The 27,201-nt window shown below is 39.7% G+C and overlaps 1 protein-coding gene across 2 annotated transcripts in view; it reads left to right on the forward strand.

Annotated features, from left to right (window-relative positions):
• Positions 1 to 27,201, forward strand: part of TAPT1 (transmembrane anterior posterior transformation 1) — a 76,784-nt gene that overhangs the window by 46,139 nt on the left and 3,444 nt on the right. The window contains exons 8-13 of one of the 2 annotated variants that reach the window (XM_010358134.2): positions 11,174 to 11,254; positions 14,826 to 14,935; positions 16,321 to 16,380; positions 16,776 to 16,844; positions 20,626 to 20,702; positions 25,206 to 25,366. In XM_010358134.2, coding sequence (XP_010356436.2) covers positions 11,174 to 11,254; positions 14,826 to 14,935; positions 16,321 to 16,380; positions 16,776 to 16,844; positions 20,626 to 20,702; positions 25,206 to 25,366 — 558 coding nt within the window. The remainder of the gene's footprint in view (positions 1 to 11,173; positions 11,255 to 14,825; positions 14,936 to 16,320; positions 16,381 to 16,775; positions 16,845 to 20,625; positions 20,703 to 25,205; positions 25,367 to 27,201) is intronic. The other variant, XR_747394.2, reaches the window with a different exon arrangement.

The raw sequence follows: 27,201 nt of genomic DNA on the forward strand, positions 1-27,201 counted from the left end.
TATATACTTAAGATCTGTGCACTTCACTGTATGTAAATTTTACCTGTATATTAGACAAGGAAAATAATGGCATATGAATATGTTAAAACAAACAAGTTACAGGAGATTTGAAAACTAAGCAAGGAACGAAAAGAACAAATGGAAAACTTGAACATAAAGCCTAGATGATTCTATGAGGCCATGCTGGACCTGACTCTCAAAGCTCTGAGGGGCAGTTCGTGTTCTTACTGCTTATTAATGTTCCTCACCTATCAAGTGCAGACTGCCAAGCGTCGTGAATTAGAAATGAAAGAGGAAGGAGGGAAGGTACTAAATTATAGAATACTTTGCTTCAGTAGTTAACCATGAGTAAATTGATTCAGCTGTAAGCATTTCATTTGTTGTAGAAACCATGGTTTTTTAAAAATTAATTCATATTGGTAACCTCCTTTGGGTAAGCACTCTTTATAGAGACTTAAACTAGACATGCAAATCTTAAGTTTTAAGGGTTTTCAATCCTTATGTATAAAAGCCTCAAAATTATGAGGAGGAAATTGTGAATGTTTTTAACCTTATGGCCAGCATGTTGATGTAATTAATACCCCTTTTCATTTTTATAAATGGGTTCCCCAGAATTCCAACCTCTTAGCTTAGATTAGGGATTCAATATTTGAGTTTTAAGAAAACACTGGGGAAAAAATGATATAATGATCAGGTTTGCATATCAGTTTACAGGAAATTTGGACTTTATTTTGGCTTAAAATGATTACTACTTAGCACCAAAAAAAATTACCTTTTGCTGTAAGCAAAGTAGCTCGTGTTACAATGCAAGGTGGTCTGCATTGTACCCTTTAAGAGTTTTATAAGAAATTAACTTTACCTGGGCCAGGCGCAGTGGCTCACGCCTGTAATCCCAGCACTTTGGAAGGCCAAGGCAGGCAGATCATGAGGTTAGGAGATCGAGACCATCCTGCCTAACACGGTGAAACCCCATCTCTACTAAAAATACAAAAAAAAAAAATTAGCCGGGCGTGGTGGCGGGTGCCTGTAGTCCCAGCTGCTCGGGAGGCTGAGGCAGGAGAATGGCCTGAACCTGGGAGGCAGAGCTTGCAGTAAGCCGAGATTGCGCCAATGTACTCCAGCCTGGGTGACAGAGCAAGATTCCGACTCAAAAAAAAAAAAAAAAAAGAACTTAAGAAAAAAAAATTCTAGGCACTCTTGCTAACATTACATGTAACATTCAGCTATTAAAATGGAAAGAGCAGGAGTCACCAAGAGGTGCTTTTTACTCTTGATATGAATATGTTGCCTCTTTCATATGCTTCAGTAGTAGTTACTTAATGAGAGCCAGTCAGCAGGGATACTCATACTGGCTATTTTTTTCTTATGAATTTTCCTATGAATTTTTTATCCATCAGAAGTTGAGTTGCCAGATACATAGTGTAAGTTTTAGTCCTTCATGCTGGTTTAATATAGAAGGCTTCATGGAGAAATCTGAGAGTAACTTTACCTCTTTCAGTGGTAGCTCACCGTATATTTTCTTTGGAGGAATTGCCTGAGGACATGTGAAAAGTAGTTTAGTTAATAAAACCAGATTTTTAACAACTTGTCCTTTTCTTCACTTCATTTTAACATAAGCATCAGCTGAATGTGGAACCCCAGTCTTTCTGGTTTGCATTCTTGAGATGAAGAATTTTAGGTAGATTTTTACCCGTTGGTATTGTGAACTGTGCATTTGGAAAGGTCCTTCAGAAGTTAGGTTGTCTGGAGTAAGCTTATAGCTCACTTAACACTCTTAGAAGCCTGCAAAACTGCAATAAATATGGATGTTTATTGGAAATAGTCACTCATTTTATATTTAAAATGTGACTGCAAATATGTTAAAGTATATCCCTGTTAGTGGTAATATAGCAAGGAAAAATCTGAATATCAGACATATTTAAAAGCATTAATACCAGTGTTTTTAAACTTCTTGATAAAGGTTAGGAGAAAACATTCTTAGAAATTTTAATTTTTAATCAGTGTAAGAGTTCAGTTCTAATCCGAACCCTGACTGTTCTGAAGATGAGATATGGTATAAATATGTTGCTGATTGCATTATTTATCTAATATATGTTAGATTATCAGTATCAGACTCTGTTATTCTCATAGAAATTTTATTTCTTTTTATATCTTCTTTGGAGACACTTAAAATTTGGGTATTTTTTAAACTCAAATTTTAAAAGTCAAATCTTGATTTTATAATGTCTATGTAAAACATTTAAGTGTAAAATTTGTGAAAGTGTAAGAATAAAACTTTCAAAAAAATCTTCACATAACAGCCTCATCTCTATAGTTATAGTTTTATATCTTTATTTTATCAAATAAAGATATAGTTAATTTTTATGGTGTCACTTTTTTTTTTTTTTTTTTTACTTAAAGTTCTAGGGTACATGTGCATAACGTGCAGGTTTGTTAACTTGTGCCATGTTGGTGTGCTGCACCCATCAACTCGTCAGCACCCATCAATTCATCATTTATATCAGGTATAACTGCCAATGCAATCCCTCCCCCCTCCCCCCTCCCCATGATAGGCCCCAGTGTGTGATGTTCCCCTTCCCGAGTCCAATTGATCTCATTGTTCAGTTCCCAACTATGAGTGAGAACATGCGGTGGTTGGTTTTCTGTTCTTGTGATAGTTTGCTGAGAATGATGGTTTCCAGCTGCATCCATGTCCCTACAAAGGACGCAAACTTATCCTTTTTTATGGCTGCATAGTATTCCATGGTGTATATGTGCCACATTTTCTTAATCCAGTCTGTCACAGATGGACATTTGGGTTGATTCCAAGTCTTTGCTATTGTGAATAGTGCCACAATAAACATATGTGTGCATGTGTCTTTATAGCAGCATGATTTATAATCCTTTGGGTATATTTTTACCCAGTAATGGGATGGCTGGGTCATATGGTACATCTAGTTCTAGATCCTTGAGGAATTGCCATACTGTTTTCCATAATGGTTGAACTAGTTTACAATCCCACCAACAGTGTAAAAGTGTTCCTATTTCTCCACATCCTCTCCAGCACCTGTTGTTTCCTGACTTTTTAATGATTGCCATTCTTACTGGTGTGAGATGGTATCTCATTGTGGTTTTGATTTGCATTTCTCTGATGGCGAGTGATGATGAGCATTTTTTCATGTGTCTGTTGGCTGTATGAATGTCTTCTTTTGAGAAATGTCTGTTCATATCCTTTGCCCACTTTTTGATGGGGTTGTTTGTTTTTTCTTGTATATTTGAGTTCTTTGTAGATTCTGTATATTAGCCCTTTGTCAGATGAGTAGATTGCAAAAATGTTCTCCCATTCTGTAGGTTGCCTGTTCACTCTGATGGTAGTTTCTTTTGTTGTGCAGAAGCTCTTTAGTTTAATTAGATCCCGTTTGTCAATTTTGGCTTTTGTTGCCGTTGCTTTTGGTGTTTTAGACATGAAGTCCTTGCCCATGCCTATGTCCTGAATGTTACTACCTAGGTTTTCTTCTGGGGTTTTTATGGTATTAGGTCTAACATTTAAGTCTCTAATCCATCTTGAATTAATCTTCGTATAAGGAGTAAGGAAAGGATCCAGTTTCAGCTTTCTACTTATGGCTAGCCAATTTTCCCAGCACCATTTATTAAATAGGGAATCCTTTCCCCATTTCTTCTTTCTCTCAGGTTTGTCAAAGATCAGATGGCTGTAGATGTGTGGTATTATTTCTGAGGACTCTGTTCTGTTCCATTGGTCTATAGCTCTGTTTTGGTACCAGTACCATGCTGTTTTGGTTACTGTAGCCTTGTAGTATAGTTTGAAGTCAGGTAGCGTGACGCCTCCAGCTTTGTCCTTTTGACTTAGGATTGTCTTGGCAATGCGGGCTCTTTTTTGGTTCCATATGAACTTTAAAGCAGTTTTTTCCAATTCTGTGAAGAAACTCATTGGTAGCTTGATGGGGATGGCATTGAATCTATAAATAACCTTGGGCAGTATGGCCATTTTCACGATATTGATTCTTCCTATCCATGAGCATGGTATGTTCTTCCATTTGTTTGTGTCCTCTTTGATTTCACTGAGCAGTGGTTTGTAGTTCTCCTTGAAGAGGTCCTTTACATCCCTTGTAAGTTGGATTCCTGGGTATTTTGTTCTCTTTGAAGCAATTGTGAATGGAAGTTCATTCCTGATTTGGCTCTCTGTTTGTCTGTTACTGGTGTATAAGAATGCTTGTGATTTTTGCACATTAATTTTGTATCCTGAGACTTTGCTGAAGTTGCTTTTCAGCTTAAGGAGATTTTGGGCTGAGACGATGGGGTTTTCTAAATATGCAAACATGTCATCTGCAAACAGGGACAATTTGACTTCTTCTTTTCCTAACTGAATACCCTTGATTTCTTTCTCTTGCCTGATTGCCCTAGCCAGAACTTCCAACACTATGTTGAATAGGAGTGGTGAGAGAGGGCATCCCTGTCTTGTGCCAGTTTTCAAAGGGAATTTTTCCAGTTTTTGCCCATTCAGTATGATATTAGCTGTGGGTTTGTCATAAATAGCTCTTATTATTTTGAGGTACGTTCCATCAATACCGAATTTATTGAGCGTTTTTAGCATGAAGGGCTGTTGAATTTTGTCAAAAGCCTTTTCTGCATCTATTGAGATAATCATGTGGTTCTTGTCTTTGGTTCTGTTTATATGCTGGATTACATTTATTGATTTGCGAATGTTGAACCAGCCTTGCATCCCAGGGATGAAGCCCACTTGATCATGGTGGATAAGCTTTTTGATGTGCTGCTGAATCCGGTTTGCCAGTATTTTATTGAGGATTTTTGCATCGATGTTCATCAGGGATATTGGTCTAAAATTCTCTTTTTTTGTTGTGTCTGTGCCAGGCTTTGGTATCAGGATGATATTGGCCTCATAAAATGAATTAGGGAGGATTCCCTCTTTTTCTATTGATTGGAATAGTTTCAGAAGGAATGGTACCAGCTCCTCCTTGTACCTCTGGTAGAATTCAGCTGTGAATCCATCTGGTCCTGGACTTTTTTTGGTTGGTAGGCTATTAATTATTGCCTCAATTTCAGAGCCTGCTATTGGTCTATTCAGGGATTCAACTTCTTCCTGGTTTAGTCTTGGAAGAGTGTAAGTGTCCAGGAAATTACCCATTTCTTCTAGATTTTCTAGTTGATTTGCGTAGAGGTGTTTATAGTATTCTCTGATGGTAGCTTATATTTCTGTGGGGTCGGTGGTGATATCCCCTTTATCATTTTTTATTGTGTCTATTTGATTCCTCTCTCTTTTCTTCTTTATTAGGCTTGCTAGCGGTCTGTCAATTTTGTTGATCTTTCCAAAAAACCAACTCCTGGATTCATTGATTTTTTGGAGGGTTTTTGTGTCTCTATCTCCTTCAGTTCTGCTCTGATCTTAGTTATTTCTTGCCTTCTGGTAGCTTTTGAATGTGTTTGCTCTTGCCTCTCTAGTTCTTTTAATTGTGATGTTAGAGTGTCAATTTTAGATCTTTCCTGCTTTCTCTTGTGGGCATTTAGTGCTATAAATTTCCCTCTACACACTGCTTTAAATGTGTCCCAGAGATTCTGGTCTGTTGTATCTTTGTTCTCATTGGTTTCAAAGAACATCTTTATTTCTGCCTTCATTTCGTTATGTACCCATTAGTCATTCAGGAGCAGGTTGTTCAGTTTCCATGTAGTTGAGTGTTTTTGATTGAGTTTCTTAGTCCTGAGTTCTAGTTTGATTGCACTGTGGTCTGAGAGACAGTTTCTTATAATTTCTGTTCTTTTACATTTGCTGAGGAGTGCTTTACTTCCAATTATGTGGTCAATTTTGGAATAAGTGTGACGTGGTGCTGAGAAGAATGTATATTCTGTTGATTTGGGGTGGAGAGTTCTATAGATGTCTATTAGGTCCGCTTGGTGCAGAGATGAGTTCAATTCCTGGATATCCTTGTTAACTTTCTGTCTCGTTGATCTGTCTAATGTTGACAGTGGAGTGTTGAAGTCTCCCATTATTATTGTATGGGAGTCTAAGTCTCTTTGTACGTCTCTAAGGACTTGCTTTATGAATCTGGGTGCTCCTGTATTGGGTGCATATATATTTAGGATAGTTAGCTCTTCCTGTTGAATTGATCCCTTTACCATTATGTAATGGCCTTCTTTGTCTCTTTTGATCTTTGATGGTTTAAAGTCTGTTTTATCAGAGACTAGGATTGCAACCCCTGCTTTTTTTTGTTCTCCATTTACTTGGTAGATCTTCCTCCATCCCTTTATTTTGAGCCTATGTATGTCTCTGCATGTGAGATGGGTCTCCTGAATACAGCAGACTGATGGGTCTTGATTCTTTATCCAGTTTGCCAGTCTGTTCCTTTTAAATGGAGCATTTAGTCCATTAACATTTAAGGTTAATATTGTTATGTGTGAACTTGATCCTGCCATTATGATATTAACTGGTTATTTTGCTCGTTAGTTGATGCAATTTCTTCCTAGCCTCGATGGTCTTTACATTTTGGCATGTTTTTGCAATGGCTGGTACCGGTTGTTCCTTTCCATGTTTAGTGCTTCCTTCAGGGTCTCTTGTAAGGCAGGCCTGGTGGTGACAAAATCTCTAAGCATTTGCTTATGTGTAAAGGATTTTATTTCTCCTTCACTGATGAAACTTAGTTTGGCTGGATATGAAATTCTGGGTTTAAAATTCTTTTCTTTAAGAATGTTGAATATTGGCCCCCACTCTCTTCTGGCTTGTAGAGTTTCTGCCGAGAGATCTGCCGTTAGTCTGATGGGCTTCCCTTTGTGGGTAACCCGACTTTTCTCTCTGGCTGCCCTGAAGATTTTTTCCTTCATTTCAACTTTGGTGAATCTGGCAATTATGTGTCTTGGAGTTGTTCTTCTCGAGGAGTATCTTTGTGGCGTTCTCTGTATTTCCTGAATTTGAATGTTGGCCTGCCCTACTAGGTTGGGGAAGTTCTCCTGGATGATATCCTGAATAGTGTTTTCCAACTTGGTTCCATTTTCCCCCTCACTTTCAGGCACCCCAGTCAGACGTAGATTTGGTCTTTTAACATAATCCCATACTTCTTGCAGGCTTTGTTCATTTCTTTTTCTTCTTTTTTCTTTTGGTTTCTCTTCTCGCTTCATTTCATTCATTTGATCCTCAATCGCTGATACTCTTTCTTCCAGTTGATCGAGTCGGTTACTGAAGCTTGTGCATTTGTTACGTATTTCTCGTGTCATGGTTTTCATCTCTGTCATTTCGTTTATGACCTTCTCTGCATTAATTAGTCTAGCTGTTAATTCTTCCACTCTTTTTTCAAGATTTTTAGTTTCTTTGCGCTGGGTACGTAATTCCTCCTTTAGCTCTGAGAAGTTTGATAGACTGAAGCCTTCTTCTCTCATCTCGTCAAAGTCATTCCCTGACCAGCTTTGATCCGTTGCTGGCGATGGGCTGCGCTCCTTTGCAGGGGGAGATGCGCTCTTATGTTTTGAATTTCCAGCTTTTCTGCCCTGCTTTTTCCCCATCTTTGTGGTTTTATCTGCCTCTGGTCTTTGATGATGGTGAGGTACTGATGGGGTTTTGGTGTGGGTGTCCTTCCTGTTTGATAGTTTTCCTTCTGACAGTCAGGACCCTCAGCGGTAGGTCTGTTGGAGATTGCTTGAGGTCCACTCCAGACCCTGTTTGCCTGGGTATCAGCAGCAGAGGTTGCAGAAGATAGAATATTGCTGAACAGCGAGTGTACCTGTCTGATTCTTACTTTGGAAGCTTCCTCTCAGGGGTGTACTCCACCCTGTGAGGTGTGGGGTGTCAGACTGCCCCTAGTGGGGGATGTCTGCCAGTTAGGCTACTCAGGGGTCAGGCAGTCTGTCCCTTCTCAGATCTCAACCTCCGTGTTGGGAGATCCACTGCTGTCTTCAAAGCTGTCAGACAGAGTCGTTTGCGTCTGCAGAGGTTCCTGCTGCTTTTGTTGTTGTTGTTGTTTATCTGTGCCCTGTCCCCAGAGGTGGAGTCTACAGAGACAGGCAGGTTTCCTTGAGCTGCTGTGAGCTCCACCCAGTTGGAGCTTCCCAGCGGCTTTATTTACCTACTTAAGCCTCAGCAATGGTGGGCGCCCCTCCCCCAGCCTCGCTGCTGCCTTGCAGTTAGATCGCAGACTGCTGTGTTAGCAATGAGGGAGGCTCCGTGGGCTTGGGACCCTCCCGGCCAGGTGTGGGATATATTCTCCTGGTGTGCCCGTTTGCTTAAAGCGCAGTATTGGGGTGGGAGTTACCTGATTTTCCAGGTCTTGTGTGTCTCAGTTCCCCTGGCTAGGAAAAGGGATTCCCTTCCCCCTTGCGCTTCCCAGGTGAGGCGATGCCTCGCCCTGCTTCGGCTCTCGCTGGTCGGGCTGCAGCAGCTGACCAGCACCGATTGTCCGGCACTCCCTAGTGAGATGACCCCAGTACCTCAGTTGAATGCAGAAATCACCGGTCTTCTGTGTCGCTCGGGTTGGGAGTTGGAGACTGGAGCTGTTCCTATTCGGCCATCTTGCTCCGCCCCCTGGTGTCACTTTTTAATATTTTAGCCTACCATCCTTCACATACTTCATCTTATAAAATTGCATTTATTTACCAAATTTATCCATTTTTATTAATCTCTTTTTTTGGAATAGTCTGCTTTTTTTGGAATAGTCTGCTTTTCTAAAATTTGTTTTGGGCTGGGCACAGTGGCTCACACCTGTAATCCCAGTACTTTGGGAGGCCAAGGCGGGTGGATCACCTGAGATCAGGAACTGGAGACCAGCCTGGCCAACATGGTGGAACCCTGTCTACTAAAAATACAAAAATTAGCCGGGCATGGTGGCGCATGCCTGTAATCCCAGCTACTCCGGAGGCTGAGGTAGAAGAATCGCTTGAACCCGGGAGGTAGAGGCTGCAGTGAGCAGAGATCGTGCCATTGCACTCCAGCCTGGGAGACAAAGCAAGACTCTTGTCTCAAAAAAATAAGAAATCATAAAGAATAAAAAATCTGTTTTACCTTAAATATACCTTTAATGAGATAGGTTTTTCCTCTTTCATCACTATCCTTAGAAATGAAATTATTGCAGATTTTCTCTATACTTGCAGCTGCCATGTGCCCAAAAATCAAATACAGTTAGATTAATTCTACAGTAGTTTTGCTTTGTTATATTAGAGTTTAGAAAAGTTACTTTGGCTCATTTCAAATAGTGTTTTAAATTTCTCAAGGCCATTTATTTTCAGATAATTCTGTAATGAAACAAGTCTATATTACATATTCATGTTTGGGAAGTATCAAAAATAAATACGTTTCATTGTTAAATTCATTTGTGGAAATTAGAAAGGACTTAGCACACACATAGGTACAGCTTGGTGAATAATTCTACAGAATTCCAATTAAAGATACATTGGCAAATTTAACCCCATGAATTAAGATCCACAGTTAGCTATAGTAACAAAGAATATATTTCGTGTTAGACTTTGATGGAACTTATTCTAGGGCAGACTTTTCTTAGTTTTCTTTAACCTGTATCCTCTTTTGACGTCACAGAATAAATTAAACGTGATCTAGAACGAATCAAAACAGGTGCACCTGAAAACTCCTCAAGGACTTGCTCCGGAGGTGCCCTGCCTCCTAAGGAGGCATCTCAGTGCTTGGTACCTTGAGACTCTCTGTGCCCTGAGCTCACACTCCAAAATGCAGTACTGCATAATGAATGGTGCTTCAGCTTTGGAAGTAGGAAACAAGTAGTGCCCACTGGGCTTTGAGGGAGCGAAGGCACAGCTCAGACCCATCACTAATAAGGAGCTGAGCTACCCTGAAAAAGAAGGTACCAGCAACTGACTGGAAGAGCTTAAGGATGTAGGGAAGGTGCGGAGAGTAAAGGCCAACTCGCTTATAGAGAAGGAGGTTTTGCCGAGACGGGCAGATCACGAGGTCAGGAGATCGAGAGCATCCTGGCTAACACGGTGAAACCCCGTCTCTACTAAAAAAAATACAAAAAACTAGCCGGGGGAGGTGGCGGGCGCCTGTAGTCCCAGCTACTCCGGAGGCTGAGGCAGGAGAGTGGCGTAAACCCGGGAGGCGGAGCTTGCAGTGAGCTGAGATCCGGCCACTGCACTCCAGCCCGGGCGACAGAGTGAGACTCCGTCTCAAAAAAAAAAAAAAAAAAAAAGTTTTTAATCACATTGCTAGAGAATAATGAGGAAAGGTGTAAGTAAAAAAAGAGAAGCAAAGATAGTCCCATGGATTACATCAGGATGAAATAGAAATTCAGAGCACTTACAGGAGGCGCGCCATGGCTGAATGAGGCTTGCGATTACTGAGGCATTGGGAAAGTAGGGAAATGACAACAGACTGTAAAAAAACTTTTGAGTTGGGTTGTTATATGAGTGATTGTTTCTAGTCACAGCCTCCACTGTTACACAGACACACATACATGGGTGTGCCACTCTTAACTGCAGACAAATTTATTTCATCCCATTTCTTGATTACATAGTATCTTAGACTATGAGAAAGTTAACAGCTTAAAAAGTGAAATGTGTACACTGGCCTTTAGCAATAATTCAGTGATTTGATTTTATTAAATTCATCCCACCTAATCTCAGCACATAGTTATTAGTTTATGGTAAATATTATGAAGCCCAATTTGGGGTTATTTTCCCTCAAGTTCTACCTATACCCCAAGAAATGCTATTGTAATAGCAGGATTCTCTCAGCTAAAGGACTCATCAGTTCAGTAATTGTGTACTATTTACCAGATTGGAAATAGTCTGGGATTTTATAAAGGGATTTTATTACCCAAAGTCTTTCATTTTACTCTTTGCTTCTATTTTTTCTTCTGTAAAATGGAAACAGTTGTCATATGTCCCCAAAGACCATTGGAGGAATCTAATGACCCAGTCTGAGCAGTTTGATGGTTTGAATACTTTTTGAAGTTTATAGAAAACTGGAATTTCCATACTAGAATTATGTTGGCAAAAGAAGTCAGTGGCTTACCAAGATAGCACCAACCTATATATATACACACATATATATACACATATATATATATAAAGTTGTATATTTATGGTCATTTATACATTGTCTAATAATTTCATCATGTTCTGGCTAAAAGAATTGTTTCCTATATGTACTTTATTGTGTTGTTTATATATACTACAGTACCTATATGTTGATTTTTTTTTCTTTTAGATATTAAGGAACGATTCACAAATTATGTGCTTTTACTAATAGTGTGTCTAAGAAACATGGAACAGTTTTCTTGGAATCCAGGTAACTCACTCTTAACAAAACAATGTCTTATAATTTTCCTTCTAAGCCAAAATCATTCTTTTACACGGAATAAAATGAATATTGCAGAAAGCTTCAAAAGACTTTGGCTGTTTTACTGTTTGGGTGTTGGAGAAACAATCATCTGTCACATAATGACATTTCAGTCAACAATAGACCACATATATGACGGTGGTCCCATAGTTTCTAATGGACGTGAAAAATTCCTGTCACCTAGTCTCCTAGTGTGCTTTTCTGTGTTTAGACATGTTTGGATACACTTACCATTGTGTCACGGTTGCCTGCAATATTCAGAATTGTAATGTGCTGTACAGGTTTGTAGCCTAGGAGCAGTAGGTTATACAATATAGTCTGGGTGTGTGATTATACCATCTAGGTTTGTGTAAGTACCCTCTATGATGTTCACACAATGACAAAATTCACTAAAAACACATTTCGTAGAATGCATCCCTGTTGCTGAGCGACACATGATAGTACCTGTTTCAGTAGAATGGATTGAGTATGTTTTCTGTGGTGTGGTGGGATGCTGTCATTTTCTATAAACCCCTCCGTGTCTCTGGAACTGTATACTCAGTAGGTGAGTGCACGCTGTTATACCTGGCAGCTCTGAGCCTCTCTATTTTTAACTGTAGTGTGCTTTAGTTACCTAAATCCAGAAAGATCATTTTCATCTTAGGGGTTGACCAGAAGAACCTTTGCTCTTCCCTAACATTTATCTTTTACCCATTGATTAGCATTTTAAATAGGGGTAAATTAAATATAAAGCAAGGTGGAAATTTTGCTACTTAGGTGCATCTCTAAATTCAGGCTGACAGGAAATTGTCAAGATTCCATGAATTTTCATTATCCATTCAGTTAGCAGACATTAACAGCTTAAAAAGTGAAATGTGTACACTGGCCTTTAGCAATAATTCAGTGATTTGATTTTATTAAATTCATCCCACCTAATCTCAGCACATAGTTATTAGTTTATGGTAAATATTATGAAGCCCAATTTGGGGTTATTTTCCCTCAAGTTCTACCTATACCCCAAGAAATGCTATTGTAATAGCAGGATTCTCTCAGCTAAAGGACTCATCAGTTCAGTAATTGTGTACTATTTACCAGATAGTAACTGGGCATATGCTAGTTTCTAGGCACAAGGGCAGGCACTGTGGCAAATGTAAAAAATACTAAGACATTTGTAGGACTTACAGGCTAATTAAGGGGAAATGGGTAATTATAATGCTGAAGTGAGCTAAGTGGGAAATGATCAATTTCTCAGGTATCTCAAGTAATTTAGAGTTTTTGTTTGAATATCTGACGTTTTTGTTGGAATCTCATTCTTAAAGGATGAGACCATGTTTTAGATTTCATTTATTACTCCCAATATTATATATGTTATAGGCATTTATTAACTTACTAATTTATTTTAATTCATTGATAATTTTCAAGTAACTGAAAAATCAAAAACATATAAAATGAGAGAGATGCTCTTGGAGATACATTTTCAGAAGTTTTTTTCGTAGAGAAACCATAAGATTAAATGATATCTGACAGCAGCTGGAGTAGGCTACCTGGCTTGTGGTGGAAAAGCCTCTTCCTCCACACACACAGCTAGATTCATTGAGTACCCAGATTTTTTTCAGTGAATGGTGGCATATTTCTTTATAACTAAGTCACCTAATAGGGTGTCCATGAAGGGCAGAGTGGGTATGTGTCACTGGTTCCAGTAGAGTACGTGTAGGATCAGCAATTCCCAAAGCTGAGTGGTTAAAACAAAAGACAAATAGTCTTTGTGCCTCCTAGACAGCTGGATATTTGAAGTCATTCTCATTTATACTGTGACTTTAAAAATTATCTTGCTTCCTTTATTAGTGCTATGGCAGATAATATAATAAAAGGAACACTTGCTTTTATTGATGAATTCACAATTTTCACTCTTTTTTTAGGTTTATTAAAATTTCTTTAAAACAAAAACCAACAAAGTGCCATTTATGGAAGGTTGCTCTAAGTTCTCAGGGTCATGAGGAATATAAAAACAGCACTAGCCATTTTGTATGCCAGGAACATTGCTGTGCACCATTATCTCATTTAGTTCTCATAATAATTAAGTGTACACACTATCCTTACCTTGTGGTTGAGGAAGCTGGAATTTAGCTAATTAAGAAACTTGCCCTTTGCCAGTGATGTGGATTCAAAAAAAACTTGCCCAAGGTCATATAGCAGTTAGTAGCAGAGCTTATCGGCGAAAGAGGTCCCTTGATTTCCAAAACTTGACGTGATGCCAGACTCACAGAAGCTGCCTACACTGTCAGCCAGGATAGCCCAGCTGTGTGGTCTCCATCCCATCCTCCGGCTACCTGGGTCTTGAGTTGCTGTGGGTCCTTGTCAGTGTTTCTCCCTATCTTTTTCTTGCTGCGTCCAACTCTTACATTCTTTTCCAAGTTCTTAGCAGATTGACTGTGGGTGTGTTTTATCAGGTACCTGATACTGAATTGGCATTAAAATGTTTTTTTAATTGATGCGTAATTTTCATAGTTTGGGTGTGCAAGTGATAATTTAATGTATTCGTATACTTTGTGAAGATCAAATCAGTGTACTTGGGATATCCATTACCTTAAATATTTGTCTTTTTGTTAGAACCGGTCAAATTCTTTTCTTCTACCTATTTTGAAATACACAGTAGATTATTGCAAACTACAGTTACCCTATTTATCTGTCTAACACTAGGTCTTACTTGAATAGACATTTAAATGTGATAATGGTGAGCAAATTTATCAGGTTAACATCTGTATGACAGTGAAACAAAGGATTGATCAATATCTTTAAGTTATAGTGATCAAAGAAGGAGAAGATTGCTCATCTGCAAGGACTACAGCACATCTCTTCTAGCTATTTACTGTCACGTTGAGGCAGCTCTGGAATTAAAGGATTTTCTAAGGAACCAGCTTAATCTAGTCATCCCATCAGCATGTCAGCACTTAGGCTTCGTAAAGGCAGAGGCTCCCTGCTAAACCCCCAGAGCCCGCATGTAAAGCAGTTCTTGGCACTTAGAAAGTAATGAATAAATATTTGGTTTTTTTTTGTTGTTGTTGTTGTTGTTGTTTGAGACAGAGTCTTGCTCTGTTGCCCAGGCTGGAGCGCAGTAGCACCATCTCAGCTCTCTGCAACCTCCACCTCCCGGTTCCAAGGAATTCTCCTACCTCAGCCTCCCAAGTAGGCGGGACTACAGGTGCACACCACTACTCCTGGCTAATGTTTGTATTTTTAGTAGAGACGGGGTTTTGCCATTTTGGTCAGGCTGGTCTCAAACTCCTGACCTCAGGTGATCCAACATGCTGGGATTACAGGTGTGAGCCCCTGTGCCAGGCCTGAACAAATATTTGTTGAATGAAGTATCCTTTAACTTGATACAGTATAGCTCTTTTGGTAAAGGTTATAATTGAATGCTAGTTCATCATTTACTGAAAATACAGTTTTGTTCTAGAGGTTTCATATTTCTCTGGTAGCCTGTGATGCGGATTCTGTTCATATTAAGATATTTCATTGTTTTTCTCTTTTCTATTTATAGATCATCTCTGGGTGTTGTTTCCAGATGTCTGTATGGTAATTGCATCAGAAATTGCCGTGGATATTGTAAAACATGCCTTTATCACCAAATTCAATGACATTACTGCAGATGTATGTATTTTGACATGCACTTTAATGTTTAAAGTTTACTTCTGTTGCTTAATTTTTAAAAGTTGTAGAATAATAGAAGTTTATTAATACTTGAAAGTCAGAATTGTAATTTTAAGTTTCTAAAAATTATTACACTATTGAAAGTATTCTGTTTTAATATTACGCAATGCTAATTCCATATCATGGGGTAGAAGTATAGACCAGCCTGTAGTCAAAGTCACAGTGTCACTAACTCAAAATCATTCAGATCAGTTAACACTGTCATAATCTGTTTAAAGACTTTAAAATCACATTGTTTCTATTTTAAAACTTAGACCATCAAAACTTTTCTCTCTGGCTAGGTTTTTAAAATATTTTGTGTTTAAAAATTGATTTTTTTCCACAATTATGAATAGGTTCCTGGTAAGTTTTAGAAGACGAGAGCCTTACATTTTTCTGGTGAAAGTGTTTAAACTTTGGGAAATTTGTTTTACATTTTAGCCAGATGTTCTGGATAATTTCTAGAAATAGATATGTGGCTATAGATTTATTGCATATGAAGCATAAGAAAGTTTCCTAATGTATTTCTCATTCTTGCCTCAGTCCCAAAATAAATAATAGTTCCACAGTTTTCTAGATACTGGGTGGTGCTTTTAATAACAGTCTCACAGTAATAGTTGTTTTATTTCAAAAGGCAATTATTTAAAATAAAATGCAGTTGCAACAGCTATGATTCGGTTATGAGTTTCTGAATGTTTTAATATACTTAAAGTAAATAGTTTTGTACTTTTTTGTAAAGCACTGATAAAGTAATCTCACCATTTACTTTCTGAGCTTTCTCAATGCAGAGTGATTCCCTTTTCATAGGATCATTTATTTAGCATCTGAAGTCAAAATTAATAGACTTGATTGAGACAGTTGTGCAATTTTTAGTGGAAATAATCATTCACAAGTTCCTTCATATTTACTATGTTCCCTAACTTAGTTTTATGTCTTTTTCAGCATTCATTTTTCTCAGAAGGCATTGTTATGGTTAGATAAACAGTAATTTTTTAAAACTATTCATTTAATTTAAAATTTCAAAATTATTTTATATACATTACACTACTTAAAATAGTCACTCTTCCCCAAATTCCAAACTCTCAGGATCATAGTCATTGGATATTTATTCCCCTTTAAAGAAAAACCTTTAAAAGATCTATGAATGTTAAGAGTTCACGGGAATTAAGGTTACTTTTTACCTTTACTGTAGGAAAACAAATAGGGAAATTATGCCCAGATGTCTGCTTGGTTATTAGCACTTGTTCCTGGTTAATTATTAAATGTTTTTATTAATAAAATCTAAGTCTTTCCACATGATATATTTTTACTGTATTACTTAATATTTCATTCTTATTTGTCTTTAGGTCTACAGTGAATATAGAGCCAGTCTTGCTTTTGACCTTGTTAGCAGCCGACAGAAAAATGTGAGCATTTATCAAGGGCATAATCCGAAATTAACAAAGGCATAGTCTGAAATTAACTGAATAATGCTTAATTTAGCATGAAATATTAACTAAAGGAAAGCTACATAAACTGCCTACTTATCTCTCTTCTCAACACTAAATAAACATTTACAGATTAAGAATAATAGTAATACTTAACATTAAGTAGTGTATGCTCATTGCAGCATTTTAAGTTATTCAACTTTGTATTTAAGACTTGTGAACATTTGGATTTCCACATCATTTTATAAGTGCCAGGTTCTGTTCTTGCTCCATAGCCTCACCTGTTTAGAACATTTGCTGGTAATAAGTGAATAGTACTTTTAAAATGCAGTTTAAATCCCATAAATCTGAATCTTTTGCTCTGCTCTGTTCAGGCATACACTGATTACAGCGACTCTGTAGCACGGAGGATGGGCTTTATTCCTCTCCCACTAGCTGTTTTAGTAAGTACATACTTTTTAATGTTTTTTGTAACAAAGCCATCATCATAGAATATTAATAAATGGATTAATAATATGATTGTTTCAAAAGGACTTGATATAAAAATTAAGGGTAAATAACTTGGAAGAAAATTTTGTTTTAAATTATAGCAATAGCTTATATATCCAAATATCTATTGGTTGAGCCATCCAATAGATAAGTGACACTAAGCTGTTTTATGTAAATGGCTTTCCTAACAATAAGAGCACTCTGTTTTGCTTATTCATTTAGTAAAAACGTTTTTTAATGGAAATACCTGAGCATGGGCATTAACGTGGCCACTGTAACACATGTTGATGGGAGTATAAATTAATCCAGTATTTCTACAAGGCAATGTGACAGTATCATGCTTTAATTCAGTCATTTCATTTCTAGAAATTATCCTAAGAAAATAGTTATAAAAGACACACAATGATTTGTGGGCACAGCTTTGCATTTCAATGACATTTGTAATAATAAAACTTTAGAAGCAAGCGAATTAGATTAAACAAATTATGGTATGCCCAAATGAAGACGTATTCTCTATCAGTGGTAATTAATACTTTTTAAAAATTGTCCAGACTTTTTGCAATGAAAATTCCTGCTTTTATACTCAAGAAATAGTATTTTTTTCAAAAATACTACTGAAACTTACTAAATCAACCCTCAACAAGTCATCAACTTGGAATATTTTAATGAATTGCCCAGAACAGGCTTGCAAATAGTTTCTAGCAACATTAGGCTATAATAATGTTAATTAAGAGGATTTGTTTAGCCTGGCTTAGTGGCGTGCACCTGTAGTCCTAGCTACTCAGTAGGCTGAGGCCAAAAAAAAAAAAAAGAAAAATATTTGCTGGCTGCACTTGTATTTGATTATGTTCTTTCTTGACTATTCTAACATCAAAACAGATGCAACCAGCCAGGCACGGTGGCTCATGCCTGTAATCCCAGCACTTTGGGAAGGTGAGGCGGGGAGATCACCTGAGGTCAGGAGTTTGAGACCAGCCTGGCTAACTTGGTGAAACCCCATCTCTGCTAAAAATACAAAAATTAGGCCGGGCGCGGTGGCTCAAGCCTGTAATCCCAGCACTTTGGGAGGCCGAGACGGGTGGATCACGAGGTCAGGAGATCGAGACCATCCTGGCCAATACGGTGAAACCCCGTCTCTACTAAAAAATACAAAAAACTAGCCGGGCGAGGTGGCGGGCGCCTGTAGTCCCAGCTACTTGGGAGGCTGAGGCAGGAGAATGGCGTGAACCCAGGAGGCAGAGCTTGCAGTGAGCTGAGATCTGGCCATTGCACTCCAGCCTGGGCGACAGAGCGAGACTCTGTCTCAAAAAAAAAAAAAAAAAAAAAAAAAAATACAAAAATTAGCTGGGCGTGGTGGTGGGTGCCTGTAGTGGGCGCGTATAATCTCAGCTACTTAGGAGGCTGAGGCAGGAGAATCACTTTGAACCTGGGAGGGAAGGTTGCAGTAAGCCAAGATCGCGTCACTGCTGTCCAGCCCAGGCGACAAGAGCAACTCTCTGTCTCAAAAAAAAAAAAACACAATTCTCTTTTTTGCCAAAGGATATCTAGACTTCTACAGCTGATATCTAGACTTCTATAGCTGTAGTCCCAGCTACTCGGGAGGCTGAGGCAGGAGAATGGCGTGAACCCGGGAGGCAGGGCTTGTAGTGAGCCGAGATCTGGCCGCTGCACTCCAGCCTGGGCGACAGAGCGAGACTCCGTCTCAAAAAAAAAAAAAAAAAGAAAGAAAGGGAAGGTCATACCAGCTATATTTTAGACCAGCTTCCTTGACTTTTTTTAGATGACAGATGATTAATAGGCTTAATGCTATTTAAATTTCAGTGTGACTTTACAGATAACCACATTAATTTTTAATATAATTAAAAATTAAACATTTTTCATTATATTAATAGCTTACTTATTACATAATAATATAGCTTTCTTTTGCTTGGGAAAAGAAACTAGAATTTCAGAAAAATGGAGGCTTCCAAATAATAAAATTGTTTGTTAAAGGCTTAAGAGATTGATAAAATAGAATATTAAATATTTCTGCATTTGTTTACTACAACTAGAAATATGAAACATACAAGTATAGGGATAAACCTACATGGCCTGATTTTTTTTTTTTTTTGTAAGGATTGGTCAGATGATTGGATTTAAATATGATCCTGCTTTGCCAACTAATAATTGACTTATTTGTCTAGTAACTTGTCAGAAAATTCATAATTAGTATGAACTTTTTTGATTTAGTATTTAAAAATTTTTCTTCAGTCTTTGTTTTATTCTTTAAATGAGTTTTTATGGCTGTTATAGCGAAATATTTATGAATAATTAATAATTGACAAAACACTTTTGGAACACCTCCAGTGTGCTGAAAGGGGGTTGTATAGTTACGCAGAGATCTAGTGGGCTTCCTTCCACAGCACTTTGCTCACAGAGCTTCGTTGTGTGCCACAGCTTTGGCAAGCATCCAGGAGACTTGAGAAATATACCAAGGCCTCTGTGACAAGTTAATTCTTTAAGGCACAGGGATGGCAATTTTTTCTTCTAAGCGTTACATTAGGTCCTAAGATGATTTTATATCTGAAAAAAGAAAAACTGTGTATTAAAGTCTCATGGAAATTAGACTGAGTAAAAGTTAACTGACAATATGCTAGATAAGGGTGTAGTTATTTAAGCCTTAAATGTGATCATTGGTTTGCCTTTCATATTAATGAATAAAATCCTAGAGTTGTGTTAACTTCAGTCACAAATGCCTATACAGTAGACATTACCCTGTTAGAGACTGTGACATGGTTGAGGGCTTCCATTGTCACTTTTCTCATAGTTAGAGTTTATTGAACATATGACAATCCATTGCCACACCTCTTCCCAATTGTTCTTTTATTAAAAGCATTTGTAAATGTCTTTTTAAATGTGTACTGTGATGTTTATTTAAGATACCCTAATAGACATTTGATAACTTGACATTACTAGATAAGACCACTTCTCCCAAAGTCTCTATTTCTCTTTTAACGTATGGGCACAGCTGCACTTGTAATGTGTGGACATTTTCCTTTAACTGATTTCACCAGATTTATTCAGCAGACTTCCAAGGATAACGCTGTTATTCCTTTATTTCTGTGAAAGAATTAAGAAAATGGATATTTAACTATAACTATCCAAAAGAGAGAAATGTTTCAATGTTTAATTAATTTTTAATAGTGTTTAGTTTTTCTAAATACAAAACTTTTAAGGTTCCATTTTTCCTGTGTTCCTTGTGAGTTACTGGTGGTTCTTAAAAGAGTCAAAGAAGAAAGGACAGCGGGGAGGGGGGAAAAAAACAGGAATAAGGAAACGCCCACCAAATGATTCTAATTCTGGTGTGGACACATGTAGCAAGATGAAATCATTTGTACTTTGCAGAATAATATTTTATAAAAATCAGCTGCTTTGCATCTCTGTGAGGTATAAGTACATGTGTCATTCATGACCTAGGTATAGGGCGGACCTCAGAGAGTCCACAAGAGTGAAACTGTTGCACTAGCCACAGGCATCCCAGATTTGCTTGAACCAGTCCAAACGTACCACAGGTTTCACAAGTAGGCAGATTTTGATACAAATCCACAAATTTGCCTTCTTGGATGTTTAAACAAAGGCCATAGATTTATGCCTAAAATGTTAAAGTCAGCATGGAGAAATCTTTTTAAGTATTAACTAATAACGCTGTGGTTGTGTGTTCTGTTTGTGTGTTTTTGTTGGTTTGTTTCTGGCTAGCTCATCAGAGTTGTAACAAGCTCAATTAAAGTGCAAGGAATCCTGTCTTATGCCTGTGTCATACTCTTCTATTTTGGGTAAGATTATTCTTGAATATGTTTTTGGCTATATAGTAAAGCATAAATGCAAGATGTAATGGAAGTTAATAGCATCCCAATCATACTACTCCCAATCTATGCCGGGGGCTTCCTTTTAATAGCTATACCTCCAAGTGTATTTGCTTGTGACTCGGTTAGATTAACTACACTGCTATTTGGTAGTAGTATTAGTAGTACTTTAGATTTTATTTTAATTTTTAGCAAAATCTTAAAGCCCTTTTTGCTTAAGATTTAGGTTTCACTCACATTTTTTTGATGAATAAAAGCCTGCCATTGCAGACATGTTTTCATATTTAAAAACATCTTTGACCCTCCAATATGTTTGCCACACTGAATTGTTCAGCACACTGTAGGCGGGCATCACATAAAACCAAATGTAATGCACAAGCGTAGGTTTTCTGTGACCAGTGGAATCCATCTGCAGGTTTGTTGGTCTCATGATCTTACATTTTAGTTGAGGGAGACATACAGTAAATTAACAGCTAATTAAGATAGAAATAAATGGTATGAAGAAAATAACAATATAAAATGATGATTTTGCCATTGTTACTTTTCTCAAGAAGTGAACAATGATAAAGTAACCAGACGTGGCATTCAGTTAACTTACTGAAAAATGAAATGGGAAACGTATTCCACCCTTGCTTAGGTGGTGTGCATCAGGAGCTTCACTCAGGGAGGGGTGGGTGGTCTGAGAGGGGTCGAACTTGAATCCCTCCAGAGGAGAAAGGTTGGAGGGTAAGCATAGCAGTCACAGTTTGAGCAGTGGATTTGCTTAGTGTTCCAGTTTCATGGTTTTTTTAGTGTGTTTTTCACATTGTTTCCTGCCCAGGGCTTAGCACACTACCTGGCACATGCTCAGGAAGCTTCTGTTAAAGTAGCATGGGAATAGTCACTTACTGTCTGCACTTTCCACCTCTCCACCAAGTATCCTGGGTTATGGGCCTGCTTCCCAGCTCCTGCAGTGCCTGGCTCAGGCCAGTGTCCTGAGTGTAGGTTATGAGCTGCGTGTAGGTCATGCAGCGAATTTCAGTGTTTCACACAGGAGGGTGAGGTTCTGATCACACTGTACAGCATTGCCTATTTTGTTTGAATGAGTATGTAAATAGTTTACTATATTAAGGTAACTCTTTTCATTTTTTGACATTAAATAACATTAAGACCTTCCTTTTCTAACGTAGAGTCTCACACCGCCCCTCAACGTTTTTAACATTGTGCTGTGTTTACCAAGTGGTATTGCTGTAATCTCAGTGGGAATAATTGACAATCTAATATTCTAGTATTTTTTACATAATAATCACGAAATGAAGCATGTATATGCTACATCTGAAAACCTTTGTTTAGTTACAGTTGCCTGTGCATAGTTCACCAAGGGGGATGTACTTTAATCTTGAGTTACTTAGAATTCAGGGTACCTGTGCCCCCAGCCTCCAGTGTCGCCTCCCTCCCCATGTTGCTTCACTTCTCCACCTGGATAGCACAGCCAGACAGATCTGCTCACTTTTCTACTTTATTCATCTACTCTAATCCTCATCTCAGGGTGATTCCTAAATTATCCTCTTCTCCTTCAGAAACTTTCTCAAAACTACCTTGTCCATGCCTTCTTTATCAATTAATTGCACCAAACCCAAGAATCTGTCTTCAGTTAAAAAAATAAAGTCAGGGCCGGGCGCGGTGGCTCAAGCCTGTAATCCCAGCACTTTGGGAGGCCGAGACGGGCGGATCACGAGGTCAGGAGATGGAGACCATCCTGGCTAACCCGGTGAAACCCCGTGTCTACTAAAAAATACAAAAAAACTAGCCGGGCGAGGTGGCGGGCGCCTGTAGTCCCAGCTACTGGGGAGGCTGAGGCAGGAGAATGGCGTTAACCCGGGAGACGGAGCTTGCAGTGAGCCAAGATCCGGCCACTGCACTCCAGCCTGGGCGACACAGCGAGACTCTGTCTCAAAAAAAATAATAATAATAAAATAAAATAAAGTCAGAATTCATTTGGGCCTCCTGACATAAAATGCTGAAGTTTTTCCCCACTACACCCAGTTTATCGTCTTTCCCTCCAGACTCACTCTTGCCAGCTAAGGTGGGAGGACTTGCCAGCCTCTGCCGTTACTGCTCTGCTCAGCGCTCCTCAGGGAGCAGCTGCTCAGCAGCAGGGCCTGGGCCTGGGCTGGTCTAGGGCTTGGCCAAAAAGAAGCCAGACAAGTGCCCTGCCTTGATGTCACAGAAATTCCAGACAACAAATAGACAACAACTAGAAAAGCAAGTCACTCTATTGACAGTTGGTAGGAATTGTTAGGAAGAAAAGCACAGTAGTGTGAGGAGATGAATGGGAGAGGCAGACGCAGATGGCCAGGGCAGGCCTCTCTGGTGAGCTGGTGTTTCAGTAAGGAAGGGAGCTGTGCAGCCACCTGGGAAAAGCGTAGGCTTAGCAGAAGGGCACAGGGACACAGGCCTGGTGGAGGAACAGCAGGCGCCAGGCAGCTGCAGTAGTCCATGGGCAGCCATGGGGGCAGAGGGCCCGGGAAGGGGAGACCACGAAAGGAGCTGAGCAGAAAATGGCATGGTGGCTCATGCCTGTAGCCCCAGCACTTTGGGAGGCTGGGGTGGGAGGATTGCTTGAGCCCAAGAGTTTGAGACCAGCCTGGGCAACATAGCAAGACCCCAGATCTACAAAAAAGAAAATTAGCTGGGTGTGGTGGCATATGCCTGTGGTCCCAGCTGTGCAGGAGGCTGAGGTGGGAGATTGCTTAAGCCCAGGAGTTCAAGGCTGCAGTGAGCCATGATCATGCCACTGTACCACAGCCTGGGTGACAATGCAAGACTGTCTCTTAAAAAAAGAAAGAAAACCAGCTTCTTCACTAGCTATAAAACTGGCATTGAAGTTAATGTGAGACTTTTTTCTTCCCATAATTTTTTCCAGATTTATATTGAATGCCTTAAAATATTCATATTCTTTGACCCAGAAATTTTATTTCTGTAGTCATAGGTATCTAGGTATCCTAAGGAAATACAGATTTAACATGTTTTCTTAATCAGAAACTTTTTAGTAGAAGCAAAATATTGAAAATAATCTAAATATCCAGAAATAAGAGTTGTTTGGGGCTTTGTTATTTGATAACCCATACAGTGATGTTATAAGGCCATTTAAAAGATTGTCACTGAGGAACATTAACTGATATGGAAAAATATTCATGATACATTGTTATATAAATAACAACAATAATGACAGAAGTGCTTGCCATTTCTGTGTGCCAGGCACTGCTCTAAGCACCTTACCTGACTGCTCTCCTTTCCAGATTAGCTGGTTGAGTAGCTTGCCCAGGTGCACACAGGTTCTAAGCAGTGGACTTAGGACTCCACACCAACACACTTCCCCCCAGAGTCCATGCTCTGTCTCCTGACTCCCCTCGCCTACTGCCTTGTAAAATAGACCCTGTTTCTATACAGCAAGAAAGTACAAATAGAGGCGTACTCAGAGAAGGCAACTGAAAGATAACATACTAAATGTCACAGTGATTATCATAAGGGTGTGGAATTGTGTAATTTTATTTTATTTTATTTTTGTTCATCTACATGTGCTAAATGTATTTGTTGTATAATAAAAGAATAAATGTTAAAATGTTTAATACCAGGAAAAATTTCTAAGTCATATAATTTCTTATAAGAGAACTAAGGAGGCCAGACATGGTGCTCACACCTGTAATCCCAGCACTTTGGGAGGCTGAGGCAGGTGGATCACGAGGTCAGGAGTTCGAGACCACCCTGGCCAACATGGTGAAACCCCATCTCTACTAAAAATACAAAAATAGGCCGGGCGCGGTGGCTCAAGCCTGTAATCCCAGCACTTTGGGAGGCCGAGACGGGCGGATCACGAGGTCAGGAGATCGAGACCATCCTGGCTAACACGGTGAAACCCCGTCTCTACTAAAAACTACAAAAAACTAGCCGGGCGATGTGGCGGCGCCTGTAGTCCCAGCTACTCGGGAGGCTGAGACAGGAGAATGGCGTGAAGCCGGGAGGCGGAGCTTGAAGTGAGCTGAGATCCGGCCACAGCACTCCAGCCTGGGTGACAGAGCCAGACTCCGTCTCAAAAAAAAAAAAAAAAAAAAAAAAAAATAAAAATAAAAATACAAAAATAGCCAGGTATGGTGGCGGATGCCTGTAATCCCAGCTACTTGGGAGGCTGAGGCCAAGAATTGCTTGAACCCAGGAGGCGGAGGTTGCAGTGAGCCGAGATCGTGCCACTGCACTCCAGCCTGGGTGACAGAGTGAGACTCTTGTCTCAAAAAATAAAAAAGAAGAAAACTAAGGAATTCCGAAGTTTTTCTTTGTGGCAAAGAAGCCTCAGAAAACTCAAGGTTTGTGTAAATTCCTGGAAATCCCTGACCTGTCCCCATCCCATGCCCCCTGCCTTCTCCTTAGCCATGAGCATTCACAGGGATTTAGATGAATTCCAACGGATATGGTTTGTTTTGTTTCTGTTTTTAGGTTGATATCCCTGAAAGTACTTAATAGCATTGTGCTGTTGGGGAAATCGTGCCAGTATGTGAAAGAAGCCAAAATGGAAGAGAAGCTGTCGAATCCTCCCCCAACCTGCACTCCAGGCAAGCCATCCAGTAAATCACAGAACAAATGTAAACCCTCTCAAGGTAGGTTTGGTCCCTTTCTTCACTTCCCTGGATCATTTTCAAATAGTTAAATCACAGTTCGATCAATGTTAAGCAACGCTTTAAAGATTGGTTTCACTTTGCCTAGGTTTTTTGGTCTTTTAATGGTGTGTTTTAGATCCCATTGCATATATACCTGGCCCAGTGTTCTGAGTTTTTCCATTTACTCATTCGCTGTTCAATATTGAGCACCTGTGACACGTCAGCTCCAGTGGATGCAGCAGTGGGGTGGAAAGGCAATTCTCTGCTCCCATGGAGCTTCTTCTAGATTGTCGGGAAGAGGGGTAGAGAGAAATAAATACGCACTATGTCAAATGACGGGGAACTGCAGAGAAAACAAAAGCAGGATGGGGAAAGGGAAGTACAACTGGGAGTTGGACGCTCCCCCAAGTGTGAGGAGATGGCACTGCACAGAGTCCTGGAGCCTGAGGACGGAGCATCCAGCCTTCCAGGAGCAGCTCCCAGTCAGAGGCCCAGCAGGCCTGGCAAAGGCACCAAGGCAGGAAGATGCTTGGTGCATCAAAGGACATTAAAAGCAAGGTGGCTGCAGTGGCCCATTCCCAGGGAAAAGGACTGGAGAGGGGGTTTTGGGGGCCATGGAGGGCTGCAGGCTGTTATGAGGACCTTGGCTTTGACTCCAGGTGGAAGGGGGCTGTTGTGAGGCTTTGAGCGGAGCAGTGGCATGGTGCAGCTGACATTTTAAAAGGATCATTCTCAAGCTTTATGGAAAATAAACTCCAGAGGAGTGGGACCAGAGAGGCAGCTACCTGGCCAGGAGCAGGGTAGGCAGTGTGAGCAGGGAGACCTGGCCAGGTTCTGGATAGACCTGGGAGGTTTGTGTGAAGTATTTGCTGATGAGGAAGTTACACAATAAGAGAGTTCAGGATGATTCCAAGGTTTCTGGGCTGGAAGATTTGGAGGAAGAACTGGGACACTGTTTTTGTCCCAATTTTTGTTGTTAGGTGGCAGTTCCCTGTTCACAAAGGTGTTTGTTCGTATGACTTTTAGTTTAAATGATGTATTTTTAAATGTGTGGAACAACTGTGTGCCAGGTATTAGAGATGCTGAAGATAGAAAGATAAATAAAGGATGTCCTTCAAGGCTTCATGTAATTACGGGGGTCCAAATAGGTGAGCAGAGGGTTTGGAGGGACAGGAGAGGGTTCTTCTAAACTAAAAGCTTGAAGGATGAAACTGGCCTAGGGCAGGCTGGTGGAAAGGGCACTCCAGAAAAGCCAGCACGAGTTAGATCATGGAGGCCTGGAAAAGCATCTGGAGAACTAGCAGCTCAATATGGCAAGTGTGCAGTGTGCTTCAGAAAGAGGGAGGAGAGGAGAGTTGGGCTGGACTGGAGTCCTACCTGAAAGTGGGGCTGTGCCCATCGTGTGTACTTAACAGGAAGCAAAAATAAAGTAAAATAACAATGTGTATAATCACTGGTAAATAATTGTTTTCATTATAAGAACACTGTTAGTAATAAGGATTGTATTTTTTTCTTTTTTTTTTTTTGAGATGGAGTCTCGCTCTGTCGCCCAGGCTGGAATGCAGTGGCGCGATCTCGGCTCACTGCAAGCTCCGCCTCCCGGGTTCACGCCATTCTCCTGTCTCAGCCTCTGGAGTAGCTGGGACTACAGGCGCCCGCCACCTCGCCCGGCTAGTTTTAGGGTTTTTTTTGTATTCTTTTTAGTAGAGACGGGGTTTCACCGTGTTAGCCAGGATGGTCTCGATCTCCTGACCTCGTGATCTGCCTGTCTTGGCCTCCCAAAGTGCTGGGATTACAGGCTTGAGCCATTGCGCCCGGCCAGGATTGTATTTTTT

Source organism: Rhinopithecus roxellana, chromosome 2 (genome assembly GCF_007565055.1).
Source record: "Rhinopithecus roxellana isolate Shanxi Qingling chromosome 2, ASM756505v1, whole genome shotgun sequence".
NCBI lineage: Eukaryota > Metazoa > Chordata > Mammalia > Primates > Cercopithecidae > Rhinopithecus > Rhinopithecus roxellana.